General features: G+C 41.9%; 1 protein-coding gene across 1 annotated transcript in view; it reads right to left on the bottom strand.

The window, feature by feature from the left end:
- KIF25 (kinesin family member 25) overlaps positions 1 to 18,116 on the bottom strand; it is a 47,296-nt gene that overhangs the window by 7,542 nt on the left and 21,638 nt on the right. The window contains exons 9-14 of the mRNA XM_035108534.2: positions 15,937 to 16,011; positions 13,888 to 14,037; positions 11,096 to 11,272; positions 5,702 to 5,856; positions 3,355 to 3,558; positions 303 to 458 (exon numbers count right to left, since the gene is read on the bottom strand). Coding sequence (XP_034964425.1) covers positions 303 to 458; positions 3,355 to 3,558; positions 5,702 to 5,856; positions 11,096 to 11,272; positions 13,888 to 14,037; positions 15,937 to 16,011 — 917 coding nt within the window. The remainder of the gene's footprint in view (positions 1 to 302; positions 459 to 3,354; positions 3,559 to 5,701; positions 5,857 to 11,095; positions 11,273 to 13,887; positions 14,038 to 15,936; positions 16,012 to 18,116) is intronic.

Raw genomic sequence — 18,116 nt, 5'->3', positions numbered from 1 at the left:
CAAACAGGTAAACCTTCAACAGGTGCAGCTTTTCTCATCATTGCAATGAAATGGTGGACAAATCTTTACCTGGTGAATGCATGCTCGCTGCATAGCTGCCAAAGTTTGAAGAGTCATGCTTGAGCAGGGGAGGGGAGAGCACACCCCAAAGCCAGAAGACTTCTGACTCAGCATCCTGTTTTATCACCATCTGGGTTTCTTGAATTTAAGATCAAGGTGAGAAATATCTCACACAGATGAATTCCAAACTGAATGGAAGGAAGGTTCAATGCAGGAGTTATTAAAGCAAGGGCTCTCCTCACCTATGGAATCCTGAAGCAAATGGGTAAGTTTGCTGTTTCGATATGGCACATGAGAGCGCTGTTCTGATATGGCTCCAAGCACATCGGCCAAAGCAGACAAGCTGCGGTTAATGAAGGATGTCTCTCTCAGGACTGGCCCGGTCACACCAGACATGCCTAGTGCACAGGAAAAGAAAACAGAGCAGTGAGAACAAGCACAACTCCATTCTTCCAGACACCTGGATATACAGTACACTTCTCATACAGAGGTTCAATTCTCATTACTTTTTGAAGTGATTCTACCAGGTCAACTTCATTTTATTTTAATACATTCACAAGGGGTGAAAGTTGGCACTGACGACATGGGACAAACCCACTTAAAATAAAGCAAAACCTGCTCCAGCTGAATTGACCTCTCCCTCCCACAACCTACAGGGATACCTAAGGACCTTTTTCCCTGAGGGGAGGAAATACAGATAAGGAAAGAAAAGACAGACAAGCTTAGAAGAGCAGCTCACCATCTAGCTCAGACTTCCTCAAACTTGGCCCTCCAGATGTTTTGAGACTACAATTCCCATCAGCCCTGACCACTGGTCCTGCTAGCTAGGGATCATGGGAGTTGTAGGCCAAAAACATCTGGAGGGTTGAGTTTGAGGAAGCCTGATCTACCGTAGCTTATAGTGTTTCTGCCGAGGTCTTTTCCTCCCCCACTGAAGGATGAGATCCAGCTTTCAAAAAATACACCACAAATTAATAAACTTTCCCTTCTTTTTTTTTTAAAAAAGCTTTTGTAGTCATTGCATTTTTTGCTGTTTTATTATGCAGTTTTAATTAATATTTTTAAACGCTTTTTTATAAGTCTCCTTGTGACGTTCACCTGAAAAGTGAATAAATAATAAACCAATGCTGACTCTGATAAGACATATATACCAGACTCACAAGTTGACGATAATGATGACACATTAAAATTAAATAGTCTAAATGGAAAAGCTGATGGGGTATAATTGACTTTATCCAAGCAAAAAAATGTCTTCCGGAAATTGAGCAGAGTTTAGGCTACAATTCTAAACCCATTTACTTGGGAGTGAGCCCCACTGAACACAGATGGATTTAATTTTGAATAAACATGCTTAGGATTGTGGCGTTAACCTATTTATTATGTAAAGTATTAGCTGAGACAAATTGGCGATAATCACTGCAGTTCATTAATGATGCAGAGTGGTGCCACCTGGAGATCTGGTCTTTCAAAAGAACAGACCAGCAAATGGCTGCCCCCAAGAAGCTGTGGAAACATCACAGGATTCTCAACTGTATATTGGCTAAAGGGGGGGGAGTAGAAGAAAGCTTTAACACCCACAACAAATAAAATGTGTATCTTTCAATAGTGTTTTTCCCCCCCTAATGTGACCAGTGACCAGGGAAAAGAACTCTTGGCAGCAACGTAAAAAGCTCTTTCATAACATAGGTTCAGTTTTCAAAACATTATTTCTGGAATGTTGCATTTGACTGAGCGGCTTTTCTTGGTAAGGAAGCTTGTCCTTTAGGAAATAAATAATCAGGTTTCTGAAAGGACTGCGTTTGAAGAGGAAGAAGGGGGGGGGGGAGCCAAAGAAAACAGGAAATTACTTACAGGATGTATCAACATCCCTCCTGGTATTGTTTTTCATAAGGAGGCTGAAGAAGCCACACTGAATTATGTTGATCTGGACAAATATTTGATGTATTTAAACCATTTGTGAGCCTTAAATTGCAGGCATTCCTAGGTGGTTTAGCACCAGAAAGGTAATACCTATTAAGCAGCAGCCTGAACAAACTTGGTGCTGAACTGTGACTGTGCATCAAGGTAGGAGAGGAACTGGGGAATTCAGGCCCCTCTTAACAGCTATGTTACCGAGTGCCCCCTTTGCTTATGCTCCAAGATCAGTGATGGTCAGGAGCTGGGCTTTAAATTTAGGCAAAACAACAATACAATGCAATACAGATCAAAAATTAAAATTAATGGCTACTCTTTTTTAAACAACAACAACAACTAAGGCCTCTTGGCACTAAAAAGTTTTTGAAAGGTGCCTGAAAGTCTAAAGTGAGGATGCCTGCAGAATCTCTAGTCAAAGAGTGGCCCACAGCTCTGCTGGTATTACAGTATATGGTGTGCATTATTGCTAATGGACAAAGTAAATGCCACTTTGCTCCAAAACTAACCAAGAAAGCTCATGGTATTGCAGGGGTTGGGAACTGATTCTGACTTTGGGCCAGATACTTATCTTCCCCCGAGGATCAAATTTGACAGGTGCGTAGTTGCACCCATCACCTGATGCCATAATGATATCAGGTGACTGACACCTGTCAATTGGACAGTGCTAAGAGCAACATCTTCTGAATATGTGATTTCAGTGCCAATTAGCTTATTGGTGTTGGGGGCAAAGCTTCAAAGACGCTTTGAAGTCTATGGAGAGGGGAGAATCCATCCTAAAAATGGAGTATTTCCCCCTCCATGGTTTGAATACAAAACACTTCCTCTAGAGACAGAACCTGCTGCAAATTTTCATGCAACATGTCACTGGTATTTGGTAAATTACTAACTAAATACTCAATTTAGGAGGGGTGGGGAGCACTCGAGGAATATTTGGTTCTAGGGCCTCTACCCAGACCAGCTTTTAAAGATCAGGAAAGAGGGCATCAGTGGATTCTAGGAAAAGTGGAAGAGGGTGAGTTAAAAGGTAAATGGATGACTCTGGTTTGATATGGAATGCATCAAAACACAACGGTAATTTAGCAAAAGATTACAAAGATTGTAACTAAATAAAACCTTGAAGGTATGTTAATAAAGTTTTGGAGCCCTGCTTGGGATCTCTGTAGCTGTTCTTTGCAGGCTAAGCACTTTATGGATCTCAACAGGCACACGGGCCTGTCATTAACAGTTTAATCAGATCCATTTCAGATGTGGTCCTTGGAGCGGAACATGTTGTCCACAGCGTCTACATGCACTGGCTAAATTTACTCAATGCAAACCGATCCCAAGGTAGGTTTCTACCATCACAAGTGTGAAAATGTCTTGTCCCAAAGGTTACTTTACCAGCACATTCACTGCCAGCCAAATCCACCAGCTGCAGTTTTGTTCTCATTCGCTTAAGTTTTTCTGTAGATTCATTGAAAAACAGCGTCGGAGAAGAAGCTCTAGAAGGAAAGGAGGGCTTGTCATCTTTCACTGAGCAAGGAGAAGTGAGGAAATGTTTTCTACCCATCTTTGGACTAGAACGGTCACCTGCCCAGGGAGTTGCTGGGTGAAGGAAAGAAAAATAACGGGAAAAGTTTGTTTCTGACCCCACAGAAGTGAAGTAAGACATGCAGGAGCGATGGGGAATCTGTTCAGTTCAGTTCAGTTCCTGGGTTAGGACAAAGGGTTGACCCAGTAATTTTCAAGTGATTATTATACAGTTGCTGGGCTCTGATTATACACTGTTCTGCTGGCATAGAGATGTATCAAGGATGTGTAGGGAATTGCATCCACTACTCACAAAACCAGATGCAATTGCTCATTTTTATGACTTCTTCTCCAGATAACGGCAATCCCACAACACTGAAAGACTCATAACCAGCGTCAGCAGTATTAGCCTTGCTTACAATTCACTTACTGTAGGATATACCATTGATGGAGAAGAATGCATCAAAGCCTTCTCCGTTGTGAACTACTGTAGGAGTCTCAGGTGAGCCCATGTTGATAGGTTATGAGAACTTCAAAAACTTTTCAGTCTTTATGTACTTTGTCTGTTAGTAACTTGAATAGTTTTGCTAGCTTTCGTTCAGGGTTAGGATCCGGAGTCAGGAGTAGGACAGCAATAAAAAACACCAGTGTCCGTGACGTTCACTCTTTATTCAAAGAAACCAAAACTGTAAAGACCTAGTGACCACAGCAACTTTTCCCAGTATGTCTTGCCCCAATGAGACAGTTGCTATGACTGGAGGTCTCCACCTTCCCACTGCTCCCTAAGACTCCTACTTTCCTGGCAGGGCAGTCTCGAGCAGGTTGGGCGCCCTGGCGCTGAGGGGCGGAGATCGCTCCGGCGCCCCCGCCCTCGCAGGGTGCAGCATGGTTTCCGCGTGGCTTTGCCGCCCAGCGCCCAGCCTACCAGCCCGGCGCCCTGGCGCACCGCACCACCGGGGCTCTACCTAGAGCCGGCCCTGTTTCATGGGTCCTTCCCAAGCAATCTCAAGATCCTTCGTCTAATCTCTTGTTGTTCTTCCCTCTTCATTCCTCTATATCAGGCACCCCCAAACTTCGGCCCTCCAGATGTTTTGGACTACAATTCCCATCTTCCCCGACCACTGGTCCTGTTACCGTGTTTCTCCGAAAATAAGCCATACCCCGAAAATAAGCCATACTCTGAAAATAAGCCATAGTGATAGGCAGTTTAACCTTGTAGGTTAAACTGTACCATACTTAATAAAAAAATAAGACATCCCCTGAAAATAAGCCACCGTGTTTGTTTTGAGGAAAAATAAATATAAGACGGTGTCTTATTTTTGGAGAAACACGGTAGCTAGGGATCATGGGAGTTGTAGGCCAAAACATCTGGAGGGCCACAGTTTGGGGATGCCTGCTCTATATGTTCTGGGGGACCAGGGAGGAGAGGAGCTGGTTGCAGTAGGAGGGGGAGACTTCCTAGCTTCAGCAACCGGCCTCCTCTCTATTTTCCGCCCCCCCCCCCCATTTTTCCTGCCTCTGATTCTGGACTGCTCTCTGCCCCAGCCTCTTCCTGCTCACTAAACTCTGTTACCTCGTCAGCTTCAGACACCTCTTCCTCCCAGTCTTCCCCCTCATCTCCCTCTGACCACTCATCATCATCACATCACCAATCCCCTGAATCTGAACTCCTCCCCCCCGAGGATCCCCCTGCAGGTTCCCCAACTGTTACCTCCCACCACTCTTCTGCATCTAGCTAGTCCATGACACTCAGGTATTTTTTTGGGAGGGGATAGCACTTTATTATAACAGTTTATAATATTGTTTTATTATGGTTCCATTTTTGTGATGGAATTTTATAGAAATGAGCTGTCTGGACCTTTGACTAGAAGAGGAGGGGTATAAAGTTAATAAACCTAACTTAAAACTGGAAAAGCAGGAGTCAGGAGATATACACTATACAATGTAGTGAATAGCTAGGAAGGAGCACCCACGTGTTAGTCCCAGAATTTCTCCTAGCCAGTGCCTCTCAGGTTTTTCTCCAGCTTGAATTTAAATAATAGGAAATGGCTGCAGCAAGTTTCAACTTGGAATTCATTGTCAGTATTAAAGCAGACTAGTCAATTACATTTCTGATCTCGTTTAAAGGTTAGATAGGAAGTAAAAGCAAAGCAAATACTTTGCATGGGTAGTGGATTTCATGACAATCCTAGAGGTATTCTAGAAACAGGCAACTTACCCAAGTTATCCTCTGAGTCAGCCTTTGTGGTTACTGTCAAGGTTATCACAAGATGAGAACGAGAGGAATGAGCGTGGACAAGTGTCGGGTGTTTGACTCTCAGTTGTAAGCCCTTATTAACTAGTTCCAAAAACTCCACAGCATCTTCAACAGGCCTTACAAAGCAAAACATTTTAGCAGGATTTTAAAACAAGCTGCAATTTAAGCATGAGTACAGATCTGCTAATTTTCCCAGGGGTCTCATATTGTCCTGTTCCCAATATTGTTTCCATTTCCCCACCACCACCTAAAGTATCTGTACTAAAACTGCAAGTTTTATATGGTGCATTTGTAAAACAACTAAGTTATTAAGATACAGATACAGATACAGATACACAATTAAGTTATTAAGATACAGATACACCAAGATATACCTTGGTGCTTTGATTTAAATTGTAACAATCATGGTCAATGATAAACAACATCTGGGTAACTATGAATAACATTCTGACAGTTTTAGGTGTCAGTCTTGAATATTTTCATTGTCCATCAAGACACTATAGTTTTGTAGAACTGTAATTTAGATTAATAACAGTGGAACCATCTTTTGCAACACAAATTCTGAGGAAATTCCTGTAACAGTATTCATTTAATTTAACCAAGAAGAGGATGAGGAAATCCAGATCTGAGAAGCTCAAAAGGAAGCACATGCCATGCAAAAAATCATTTCTGCATCTAAGATGAATGAATGTATGTATTCAAAAGAAATCTCAGGATTTTTGTTCGTCCTGGGAACCTGGCACAGAGAGAGATTAAAAGTGAAACAGAAGTCGCTAAACATGCAAAAACGATTGCAGTGCGTAGTTCATCTTGTTTCCTCCCCGCTGTGAATTATGCACAACACCTCCAACTGAAATACAGGGTTTAACAGGAATTGTGAAACAGCCTAATTATATGGAGACTGTCGGCTGTTAAAAAAAGACAATATTGTATGATGTGTTGCCAGCTACAAACTAGCATCTCAATCTGGAGAGAGCATCACTCTTCAGTCATGGATGCCAACCCAAATAAAACTGGTCAGAATTTTCTCATCACTTTTTCTGACTTCGCCCTAGTTAGATTTGTTTTCTAAACTAATTTTTCCTAGGTAGTGAGACTTAGCTCTTCATATGTCCGAAATATCAGCAGAACAATAATACCCAAGAAGGAAGAAATGTGATTGAGAAACTGACAGCACACCAACGTTTAGAAAGAGAAATCCTATGTTTTTAACAGAATTTCAATTTTTCTCAAGGGAAGGCGGATGGGAGGAAGACCCTCCTCTGAGTCCAGGAAGTCAGCGTCCCATTTTCATTTCTGAAGGAGGTGAAGTCTCTCCCCTCAACTCTCAGACACTTCAGTTTAAGGTAGCTTGGAGCTGTGCATTCAACGTTCAAGGCCAACACGCACAGGGTGCTGGATACAGTTGCCTGCAGGCAAAATCAGCAGCTTGAAGAGAGCATGAATAGCGTCTGCCACATGGGGTGGGAGACAGCTGCAAGTTTAGTTTCCGAGGAGTTACATTCTGGCTCCATATGGGAGTCAAATGGGACTCAATACCCATTGATTGGTATTACAGATTGCTCAATCTAGAAAAGAAAGAAATGGCTCTTATTTCAAAGGCAGCTCCCTGTCCCCATGGTGGCAAACGTTCGCTCAGAGGGAACGTACTCAAAGGCTAAACGCAAAGAAAAGCACCCACCTGCTTTGCATAGCTTAGTACAAAAAACCAAACAGCACCTTTGGTTCCCACCGGATACCAACATGCTGTTTCTATAATCAGGTTAGGAGAATGGAACCAATATGATAGCCTATGGGCCAGAAGGTTTCAAGAACAAACTCCCAGCGTGCAATGTCTCTGAAGGAAAAACACAACAATTCTTCCTTGGCTATAGATGAAACACTACTCAAAAACCCTTTAACTTACTTTAGACTCTTTAGAGTAAGGGTGGCCAGTCACCATGGTTCCCTTATTTTGTTTTGATTTGTCTTTCATTTTCCAGCTTTTTTGTATAAATACTTAATACTATGTGTTTATTAATGTTTTGCCTAAATGCATTGAATTTAAGACCCACTTTTTGTACATCTAGCAGAATGGTGTGTGTGTGTGTGTGTGTGTGTGTATACACATAAACATATGGACACATAAACATTTCTTTAAAAGGAACTTTTCCCCCCCTGAAATTCCTAAAAACTGCATAATAAAAACCCTGCAATAAAAGCAAAGCCTCCCAAACAATGGGAAGGAAAAAATGGATCTTTTGTTTGCCAGTTTTCTACCATATGACACATTTTCCAGCTTGCAACAGATTTCTCCCTCACTAAATCGCAGGACCAAGGACTGACAGGACCAAAATTTCAAATACAGTGGTACCTTGACTTACGGATGACTCGACAACTGAATTTTTCGACTTAGGAATGGGGGTAATGCCCGCGCGCTTACGGATGTCTCGACATCCGGAAAAAACCCCGCGGTGGTTTTAGATAGGGATTTTTTGACTTACAAATTTTTAGATAGGGTTGCTTCGACTTACGAATTTTTCCGTTTCCAATGCATTCCTATGGGAAATCGTGTTTCCAATGGCGTTTTTTCGACTTATGAATTTTTTGACTTACGAAGGTGCCTTCAGAACGGATTACATTTGTAAGTTGAGGCACCACTGTACAAGCCAGAAATTTCTTGGAGAGAAAGCATGGGAAATGGATTGTAGGAAGATCACAGAAGTTGAATACTTTAGTTAATTGGCTTACGACTTTGTGGAACTGAGGTGGGTCGATTTGGTGAGAAAGATGATAAATAAGAGTTTGGGGATCTATTACTTTTGTGAATTAGTTTTATCAAATGGCAACTGACATCTTTCCTCATAATACACAAAAGATAGGCTGCAGTCACTGTATAGATTCTTTTAGTGAATTCTGTAGTCACTACTTAGCCACTGACCGTGTTTGGATGACCATATCTTAGCTTATTTAGCTGAGATATGCAATAGGAGTAGGGACCCAGGTGGCGCTGTGGTTAAACCACTGATCCTAGGGCTTGCTGATCAGAAGGTCGGCGGTTCGAATCCCTGCAACGGGGTGAGCTCCCGTTGCTTGGTCCCAGCTCCTGCCAACCTAGCAGTTCGAAAGCACGTCAAAATGCAAGTAGATAAATAGGAACCGCTACAGCGGGAAGGTAAACGGCATTTCCATGTGCTGCTCTGGTTCGCCAGAAGCGGCTTTGTCATGCTGGCCACATGACCTGGAAGCTATACGCCGGCTCCCTCGGCCAATAATGCGAGATGAGCGCGCAACCCCAGAGTCGGTCACGACTGGACCTAATGGTCAGGGGTCCCTTTACCTTTACGCAATAGGAGCTTTTGAACTATTCCCTTTGCCAGCAACCAGATTAGACCAGAAAGCCTCTAATTAACCAGTTTCCTGTTTCATCTTAATTAGGAAATGATGGTTACCAGCTTCAGAACAAATTAAAATATTAAACCACAGCTTGAAGTTGGTGTACTAGCCTGGCTTTTTCCAAAGTAGGTAGCCATGCTTTGGCTGATTAGAGGGTTCTTGGTTTAAACATGGCTTGAGTGAAGGGGCTCCATGCATAAGTGAAGGGTTGAGCAGATCTCTGTTTAATAAGCCAAAACATGATCATCCAAAACAAGTCAGACCCTTTCAGCCAACAAGAAATAAATGTAAGAGTTATCTCTTGGCAGAGCAAATCAAAAAGGAAAAATGTAAAGGTAAAAGGTAAAGGACCCCTGGATGGTTCAGTCCCGTCAAAGGTGACTATGGGGTTGCGGCGCTCATCTCGCTTTCAGGCCGAAGGAGCCGGCGTTTCTCCACAGAGAGCTTTCTGGGTATGTAGCCAGCATGCCACTTCTGGCATAACGGAACACTGTGACAGAAACCAGAGCACACGGAAACACCATTTATCTACTTGCACTGGTGTGCTTTCGAACTGCTAGTTTGGCAGGAGCTGGGACAGAGCAATGGGAGCCCACTCCATTGCGGGGATTCGAACCGCCGACCTTCCAATCAGCAAGCCCAAGAGGCTCAGTGGTTTAGACCACGGTGCCACCTGCATCCCACAGGAAAAATGTAACATGTAACCAGGCCCTAGAAATTACAGTATTAGTAGATGACGACAACGCTTTCTCAATATTGTGTTAACTTAGTCTGCTCAGCTGTTACCTTGGGGTCCCTTCCAACTCTACGAAGTCTGATTTCCCCTTTCTCCTTCCAAATAAATCATGAATTTATTGTTTTAAAATTGGTTTTTATTACACTGAATCCTAAACCTTTTGTCCTTAGGTATAAACATTATGAAGAAAATCCACTGAACCAGAATATTAGACTTCAGAAACGTTCAGATCCCTGATTGCAGAAAGAGCCGTTAAAAAAAAAATTCTTAGTGGCCCCCAATTTTCTGTGGGGTGATCAATTTATGCAGAATAAAAAACCAAACGGAGGGAATTATGTCTGCTCAGCCCTCCAGCACATTTGGTGTATTTTTAATCAAGGATTTTTGGCAAAAATACAGGACCACATAAACAAAGCTCGAGTGGTTTGCTTATGTTAGTGAAACCCACAGACAAAAATACTGTCTTAAATTATCTCCTTTGTGGGTGTAGTATATTATAGTTTATGAAGGAAATAAAAGGTCTGTTGTGTCTGCCTTCAACCCCCCCCCCAAAAAACAGCATAAGAAATGCTTGTGTTGTGTATTGTGACTACAGGAGTTTAAGAAAGGGGGAGGGGAATCACATTTCTACTGGGAATAAAAACAGTTATGGTTTTCTGTGGAATTTTACCATCTGAAACTGTTTCCAAAGAAAAAAACAACAACCCTGAAACCCTTTCCTGCTCTCAACTATAACGAATTTCCAAGTACTGTACAGTGGAACCTCGGTTTATGAACACCTCGGTTTACGAATTTTCAGTTTACGAACGCCGCGGACCCATCTGGAACGGATTAATCCACTTTCCATTACTTTCAATGGGAAAGTTCGCTTCAGTTTATGAACGCTTCAGTTTAAGAACAGACTTCGGAACCAATTGTGTTCATAAACCGAGGTACCACTGTATAGGCAAAGTTACAATATGTGCCCCTCCCCTCCCCGCCTAGAGAGCAAATGAGATTGAGACACCCCACATCCCAAAAAACATGAGCTGGCAAAAGATCACCAGGTGGGAGAACATTCAGAAAATATGTCTTAACAAACAAAATAAATAAAAAGGGGGTGGGTAGAAAAAGTCGTATTGCAGTGATGCTAACGAGTAACAAATGAGTATGAAAAGCAAGTTGATTGTAACAACGTTATACAGATTAGCATTTTTTTGTCACCGAGACAGGCTGCATTACTTCTTGGTCACAAGAGTACTCACTCATGGGTAAGAAGTGGGATATCGCTTTTTCCTTCCTTATTTGTGATTATGTCCCTTTTGACACCACTTGTTCTTCCACAGCTGTCTTTGGCCAGAAGATCAAAAACTTCATTATTATATACTTCCACGACAGAAACCTCAACCCAATGGCTTCCTAGCGGCTTTTCTGAAAGGAGTCTGAAAAAGGAGAGGGGAGTGGGGAGAGTTTTAGCGACTGAAACAAAACCCTGAATAAACTAGGCTTGTGATCCAGGGGACTATTAACAGCCCGACTTAAGTGCTTATCTAAATACCCCAAACTTCCTAACCAGAAACCCAGCCCATTATGCTGTGGCTGTGATATACTGGGACAATTCTGTTGACAATACGCTTCAGTTGCACAGGCTCCACGCAAAAAGTAGAACTTGAAAAGGAAAAGAGATTTGTTGACGAAATTAGCAAGGCCAACGACGACTGCAAGATCCTTAATGTTTACATTCTCAGCCATTTCCAAATGGCGTTGGTGGGTCATCAGGCTACTGAAGGCAGTGAAGCAACGGATGACAAGCAAAGTTGCACTGTCCTGTGTACGGGAAATCCATCCTAGGTGCACATGGATGTAAAAGAGGCAGGCCTTACTGCACATGTGCAAGGGATTGAAAACGTAGCATATTATGGGCTGTATCCCATGTTAGTCATATTCAGAGTAGATCTGCTTAATGGGCATGGCTCACCTAGGTCCATTAATTTCAAAGGGTCTACTCCAATTAGAACTGATTTGGATACAGCCCCGTGTCTCTAAATGCCATTTAAAAATTCAGACAACCACTAGATACGTAACAAAACCTCTCTGTGTCACAGACTTTACTTGTTTGCCCATACAATCAAAGTGGACAACACTGTATGGTGGCTTGGAGTTCTTTCAGTTCCTGCCCCTCTCCATTTCACATATGGGACAACCAGAAAGGAATATTCAAGATGAACTTATTACCAAGAATAAACCATTCTTAGGGATCCTATGAGGATATATGAGGTTATGAATGTTAGAAGTCGTCCTACAGACGAGTAGGACCTTGGCAAAGACACATGCCTGACTGGCATGTTCTCTCCCTCTTGGTCGATCGTTTGGGAGCTTCAAAAGCTTTCTCCAGCCCGAACATCACAGTGACTAATACCAAAAAGCATTAGCATGCTTAGGGATCTGCAGAGTCTTTGTAGTTTGCATAACAGACCTCAGCAACTCAGCATTTGGCTAATCTATTTTATTTACTGTACATATAAACATACACGGAGCACTGCAACATGGCTCCCTCTCTCTCTAGCATCAGACAGCAAAGAGAAAGAACAAAGGACAATAGTCCCACTTCACTGAACACAGTAACACAAACATCCTGTCTCCGTCATTTCCCACTCTGTGGAATGAAAACATATACTGTCATGTGATAGACAACAATCCCATGACTGCAGACACGGGGAATGAATCTTCAACAATATTTACACTAACCATTTTTTGCAGGGTATTTTATAGTACCAGTAGCCCATGTAATTTGCTGTAATCTGTCCAGTTAATCTGATTTTTGATACCAATTACCTTCACTTTGATCAGAACATATTGGGTTGGATCCAAACATGCCCTATTGTAAGTGAAATACTACCTACCTGAGCAGAAGGGGTTTACCCGACTTAGTACAAAGTCCCTGTGTGAGAAAACAGAAGTGGAATCCAGCAGTATGCTTCTATGAAAACCCTTGATAGCGCAAGGCATTGAACAAACTCAAGCACAATTTCTCAAGGTGTGTACTAGTGTAAAGTTTTACACGGGGTCTGCTAGCACCAGGTATTGTGCAATTTCTTGCACAAGAGCTCAAGATGTATGCTTGAGATAAGTCTCTGTTGTGCAAAGTCTTCTGCTAGCTCTTGTGCAATAGTTTACAGCACAGCACAACTACCGGTACCAAAATTTATTCTGTTGGTGGATCTCTGGATGCAACTCATTATCTTTTCAACATACATTTCAGCCTATTTATGCACAAATGCCGTTATTCACCAGGCCTCAGTGACATAAACTCATTTCCATTTTAACTGCCAGTAATCCTGCATGCTCCTGGCTATATCTGATGGGGCACGCGGCTTCCTGTGTGCACATCTGGCATTTTTATTTTTCAAAGAAGCCTGCCCCCAAAATTCAAAGAACAGCCTCATAATTGTTAGAGAAGGAAGAACATATGTACAGTAAATGCACAAAGCCCTGACTGAGAACCACAAAGAACAATGAGGAAGGAGGGGAAATATCAGGCATTGCAACAGAGATGGGCTTGTGCAGAAATACTCTGAAATAAGAATTGTAATTAATTTTGTACACTGAAAATAGAAAGAATTTGCCGTCAATTGATTTATCTGTGCGTATTGATGATTGGCTTAAATGTCTACTCTGGCATTTTCTAAATGGGCTTTAATAATTATTTAAAATTAAAAGCCACAGGAAATGAAGTCCCATCCTTTTTTTATCTTTCCATTCCATGGATTACTCAGAGTACTGAGATCCAGCACTCAAAAGGTATAAATAGTATCATCAGTCATTGGGTTGGTGACCACAGGAGAGTAGGAATCCTCCATAATGGCCCTGAAGTTGTGGAACACTCTGTGTGAGAGATGAACCTATTAAGACTGCATTTAGCTTTTTTTCTGCTTCTCGTCTCCCTGGCTGCAACTGCTGTACTGCACGTTGAGAAACTCTGAATTGAGAGGAAGATACTAAATGAAATAAACAGATGAAATAAAAAAAAATAACACTCATCTGCTGTCATCAATACCTGAATACTTCTTTGCTAGCTCTAGGAATAATTCCTAAGTCTTGCTCGTCTTCCATGGAGAAAGTGAAATTACTCTCAGACTGTGGACCCAACATTGTGTGTGTTTTCCCACTTCCAGTCTGTCCGTAAGCCATAATGCACACATTGTACCTGCAAAGAAGAAAAGCAAGATTCTCAAAGCCAATAGCTACTATTGATCAAAGTTGGAAACTGTTGAGAAGAAAATTCATTTTCCAGTTTTCTAATAACTTCACATAAAAGTTCATAGAACTTGCTAATTTCCAAAACACTGCAACCTCCACCCCTCCTGGAAATTCCACAGTAGGCAGAATAAGTCCACTTGGAATGGATGGGCAAAATCTCTTTTTTCCTTCCCTTCTATGGAGAAAACAGGGAAATGGGAGCGGGGTGAGGGAAGCAAGGGAGGGCAGAAGCAAGGACAGACAATTGCTCCAGAACAGGGATGTTTCCTTTTGTAACAAGAGTCCTTGGTTTACTTTTGATGGAGGCAAGTTGTGGAGTACAATTTAGCAGCCACAGAACTCTGCAGAATCATCTGAAAGGATGCTTTCAGCTCGTGATATGAGCCAGTTTAAGATGATCAGTGTTGCTGGGAAGGGATGCTTTTCAAGAGCTCTCTGCAATCTTAGGAGCATTCTCTGTTCTTTAAATGGTAGCCTAGTAGCAGTACATTTGAAGTTAGCTATGCCTAGCAGCCAGGATTTTCACATAGCTAGAATGTGTGTGAGAGAGGGGGGGGGAGGCATAACATTACATTGCGAGCAAAACATTTATGGCACAGCTAGAACTGCATTGTAGATCAGGTCCAGCTCACAAGATTTAACAGGCCATCCTTGCCCCGGTATAAGATTCCACCTTTCCCCATTGTTTTGACCCAGATTGCAAAACCCAGCTGAACATTTAATTTAGATAGTTTTGCCCTTTTAAGATACGTGCTGGCAGTGTTCCAGGTAGCCCCTTAAAACGAGAGATGGGGAGGATGGTGGTATATTGTACAGAGGAAAGAAAATGTGTGGATCTGGTCCTGGGAAAGGGATAGGAATCTACAAGGTATTGCAGATCCAGCATTGTGAACTCAGGAAGCAGAATCCACATATTCAAGCTCTTTTCTGAAAGTAAGGCTAGGCACTGCTTGAAGAAGAAAAAATAGTAGGCTCCTTTTATGTGCCGTTGTTTATTTGGACCAGTTTGTGAATCATGACTGCCTATTGAGAGAGAGGGATCCAGCATTTAATCTAAGACAGGCATCCCCAAACTGCGGCACCTTGCACCTTTAGTGCAGAAATGTTCACCAGCTTTCTCATAAGGTGATGTTACAGATCACTCATGGCTCATACCACAAACGCTCAGATGGGCTAGAAAGCTCAAAGTCAAAACACTGCGCCTGTTCCGCATTTTACAGACGGGAGATTGATCAAAAACATGGCTGGTAGAGGGACCTCATCTTTTCCAGACAAACAATCTGCTTTTGTTTAAATGGTGTGTCCTGAAAAGGCATGAAGTACTTTTGTTTCCAATAACAGAACATTTCCTGAATGGCTGAAGGCGGGAGAAGCAAAGCAAAAAAAGCCATGTTTCAGGGAACCTCTTTTAAACAGAAACAGGCTTAAGGGGGAAGATCCTTCCCTAATCTGCATGCAGAACTACTGCACTGGAGTTAGCAGAAAACTTGGTAGAAGGGATTTTGGAAAGAGCATTTAACACCTCCTCCCCTCCCTTCTAGGACATGGTGTTGTTGTTTTCTAAATGGATCCAAAAGAGGCAACTTTGCCACCTTATGGATCCCTATAGCAAGACACCAGATTTGGTCTGGTGTTGTTCCTTCTGATGGTCTTTAATTCATCATAGTTTTAATGTACCATATCAAAGTCCAGGAGAAAAGAAGGACTCCCTACTTTTGTGGCAGGTGCATTAACTTCTTGGTAGGGTTTACGCCTTTGAGCGCTCTCTCTCTCTCTTTAAGAAATAGACTATGTTTGAGACTGTTCTTATCCTGTTAGAAGCACTTCCCTTCCCTTTTCAACTCACCCATCCAGCAGAGATGTTAGCAAAGGGGCTACATCTGCAAACACTGTCACTTGAGACTCAGAAGCACTGTAAACTCTGTAGATGTAAAATACAATTCAGTCATTCTGGCAAAATGGTCTGGGAATGTTTGCAGTGAAGAAAGAAGAACAAAGAACAGAGCAGCATTATTCACTGAAATCTCCAATATTGTGAAACAATTTCTTCAGAAGCACTAAGATCTATGGAAGGGAATTACTCACGCCTACTCTTAAGCTGGTTTAGACATCAGGAAATTAAACAGAGTTGAGCCACAATTCTATTCCAGTAGCCAGATGCAAGGGGTCTAAGTGTTCTGGACTCTGCCAAGGAGGACCTTGTCAAATCCTAGCTATTTCTAGAGACACAGACCAGGCTGTGATATGTTTTCATTCAGTTCTCCCCCACTGTTTTTATTTTACTGTCTGCACACAGAAGCATGTTACTTGGATTCTAGCTTCATTTTTAACATCTGTGCTGCAGTGGCTTTGCTGAGATTTTGGAAGGAATTCTGTGGCTATAGGGGGGATCCTTAGAGGCCTACAGTTAGGTACCATAGTTATGACCAAGTTGGTACTTTTGCAAGAATCTAGATGATGTATATGGATCAGTCAGTACTCATCAATACCCGGCTTGCCTGCCATGGTGGGGAAATAAGTGGAATATCATATGGCTGCCTCATATCATATGGTTGCCACACCACACTGGAAATAGACCAATGTGGGTTCAGATTATGGGCCAACACAATGTCAGAGGCTTGCTGCAGATGAGGTGGGACAAATAGGAATGGGGGAGAAATTTAATTCAGTTTGCATTTCAGTGTGAGCCTATCTAATGCCACAGTTTCCCAAGCAAAAAGCAAACTGAAACACAGCCAACTTTATAAATTAGCACACCTCTGAATTTTGCAATGGACTTTTGTAGCCAAGAAATGAGTACAAAGGGTAAAGTGTACATGAAATGCATTTACTAGCAAAGATAAAACCAAAAATGCATTTTATTAGGGAATGAATTTGCAAAAATGCATATATCAGGCAAAAGTGCTTACAAAAATGTGTAAAATTGGGAGAGATGTGTACTAAAATGCTGATGAAAATTCATGAGGATTTTAAAAAAAATCCCTTACAAACTGATGTGGCAAACTGAACTGAAGACTGCAAAAATGAGAAACTTGAGAGAAACCTAAACTCGCAGCCACCCATCCCTAAAGACAAAATGGTAATTTAACACCATGCCTTTATTAGGCAGCTGCCAAGGTAATAAGACAAAATAGTCTTCAAGAGCTGATCTCTGCCAGGAATGCCACGGGTTCAAATGAGCGATTGCCACTTAAAACTCACAGTAATAGGACACAACAGCAGTATGTGTTTTAGGGTTGGTGCAGTATTTAATGGGGGCAAGTTTTCCCACAAAACTACTGAGAGTATTCACAGGATAAAACTTCACTTTCTTAAATACCAGTACATTTTCTAAGGGGTTATGCTTGCATGGTGATATGGAACTTGCTTCATTGAGGTTCTGTCTGATGGGTGTTTAAATGGGATGCAATTTGGCACAGTAGCTTCATTTTGTGTCAATGAACAATTCAAATCTGCTTTCCTGCTCTGGTTAATGAACGCAAAGCAATCTCAAGCGACCTGCTCGTGCAAAATGACACATGGTCTTTAATGTCAATTTGATCCTGAATATTGAAAGCCTTGTTTTTAGTTTGTTTCATTATTGTTTTATTTACCATCCACTAATAAAAGTATCTGAAAAAAAACATAAAATACTAAAGCTAGATCTTTTTTTCCCTGCTGAAATAGAACCAAGCATTTCGACATTTATTAGTTCCACTAAAAAGCTGCTAAAAAAAATAGACATTTGAAGTTCATAAGAACCATATGCTCTTCTGCTTATAAGAATAAGCTGTGTGGGGACACTGAAAAACACACTTCCAAGAGCTACATTCTTTGAAAGGATTTACTATTCTAACCTTCATCTTTTTTTGGCGGGTGGTGGGGAAGGAACTAAACACACACTGATGCACATATGGCATGTTCTGTAAAGGTAAAAGGGTAAAAAGGTAAAGGACCCCTGGACGGTTAAGTCCAGTCAAAGACAACTATGGGGTTGCAGCACTCATCTCACTTTCAGGCTGAGGGAGCCGGTGTTTGTCCACAGAC

Source organism: Zootoca vivipara, chromosome 3 (assembly GCF_963506605.1).
Source record: "Zootoca vivipara chromosome 3, rZooViv1.1, whole genome shotgun sequence".
Classification (NCBI taxonomy): domain Eukaryota; kingdom Metazoa; phylum Chordata; class Lepidosauria; order Squamata; family Lacertidae; genus Zootoca; species Zootoca vivipara.
Note: the sequence above shows the minus strand (reverse complement) of the source record. Positions and strands in the feature narration are given on the sequence as shown.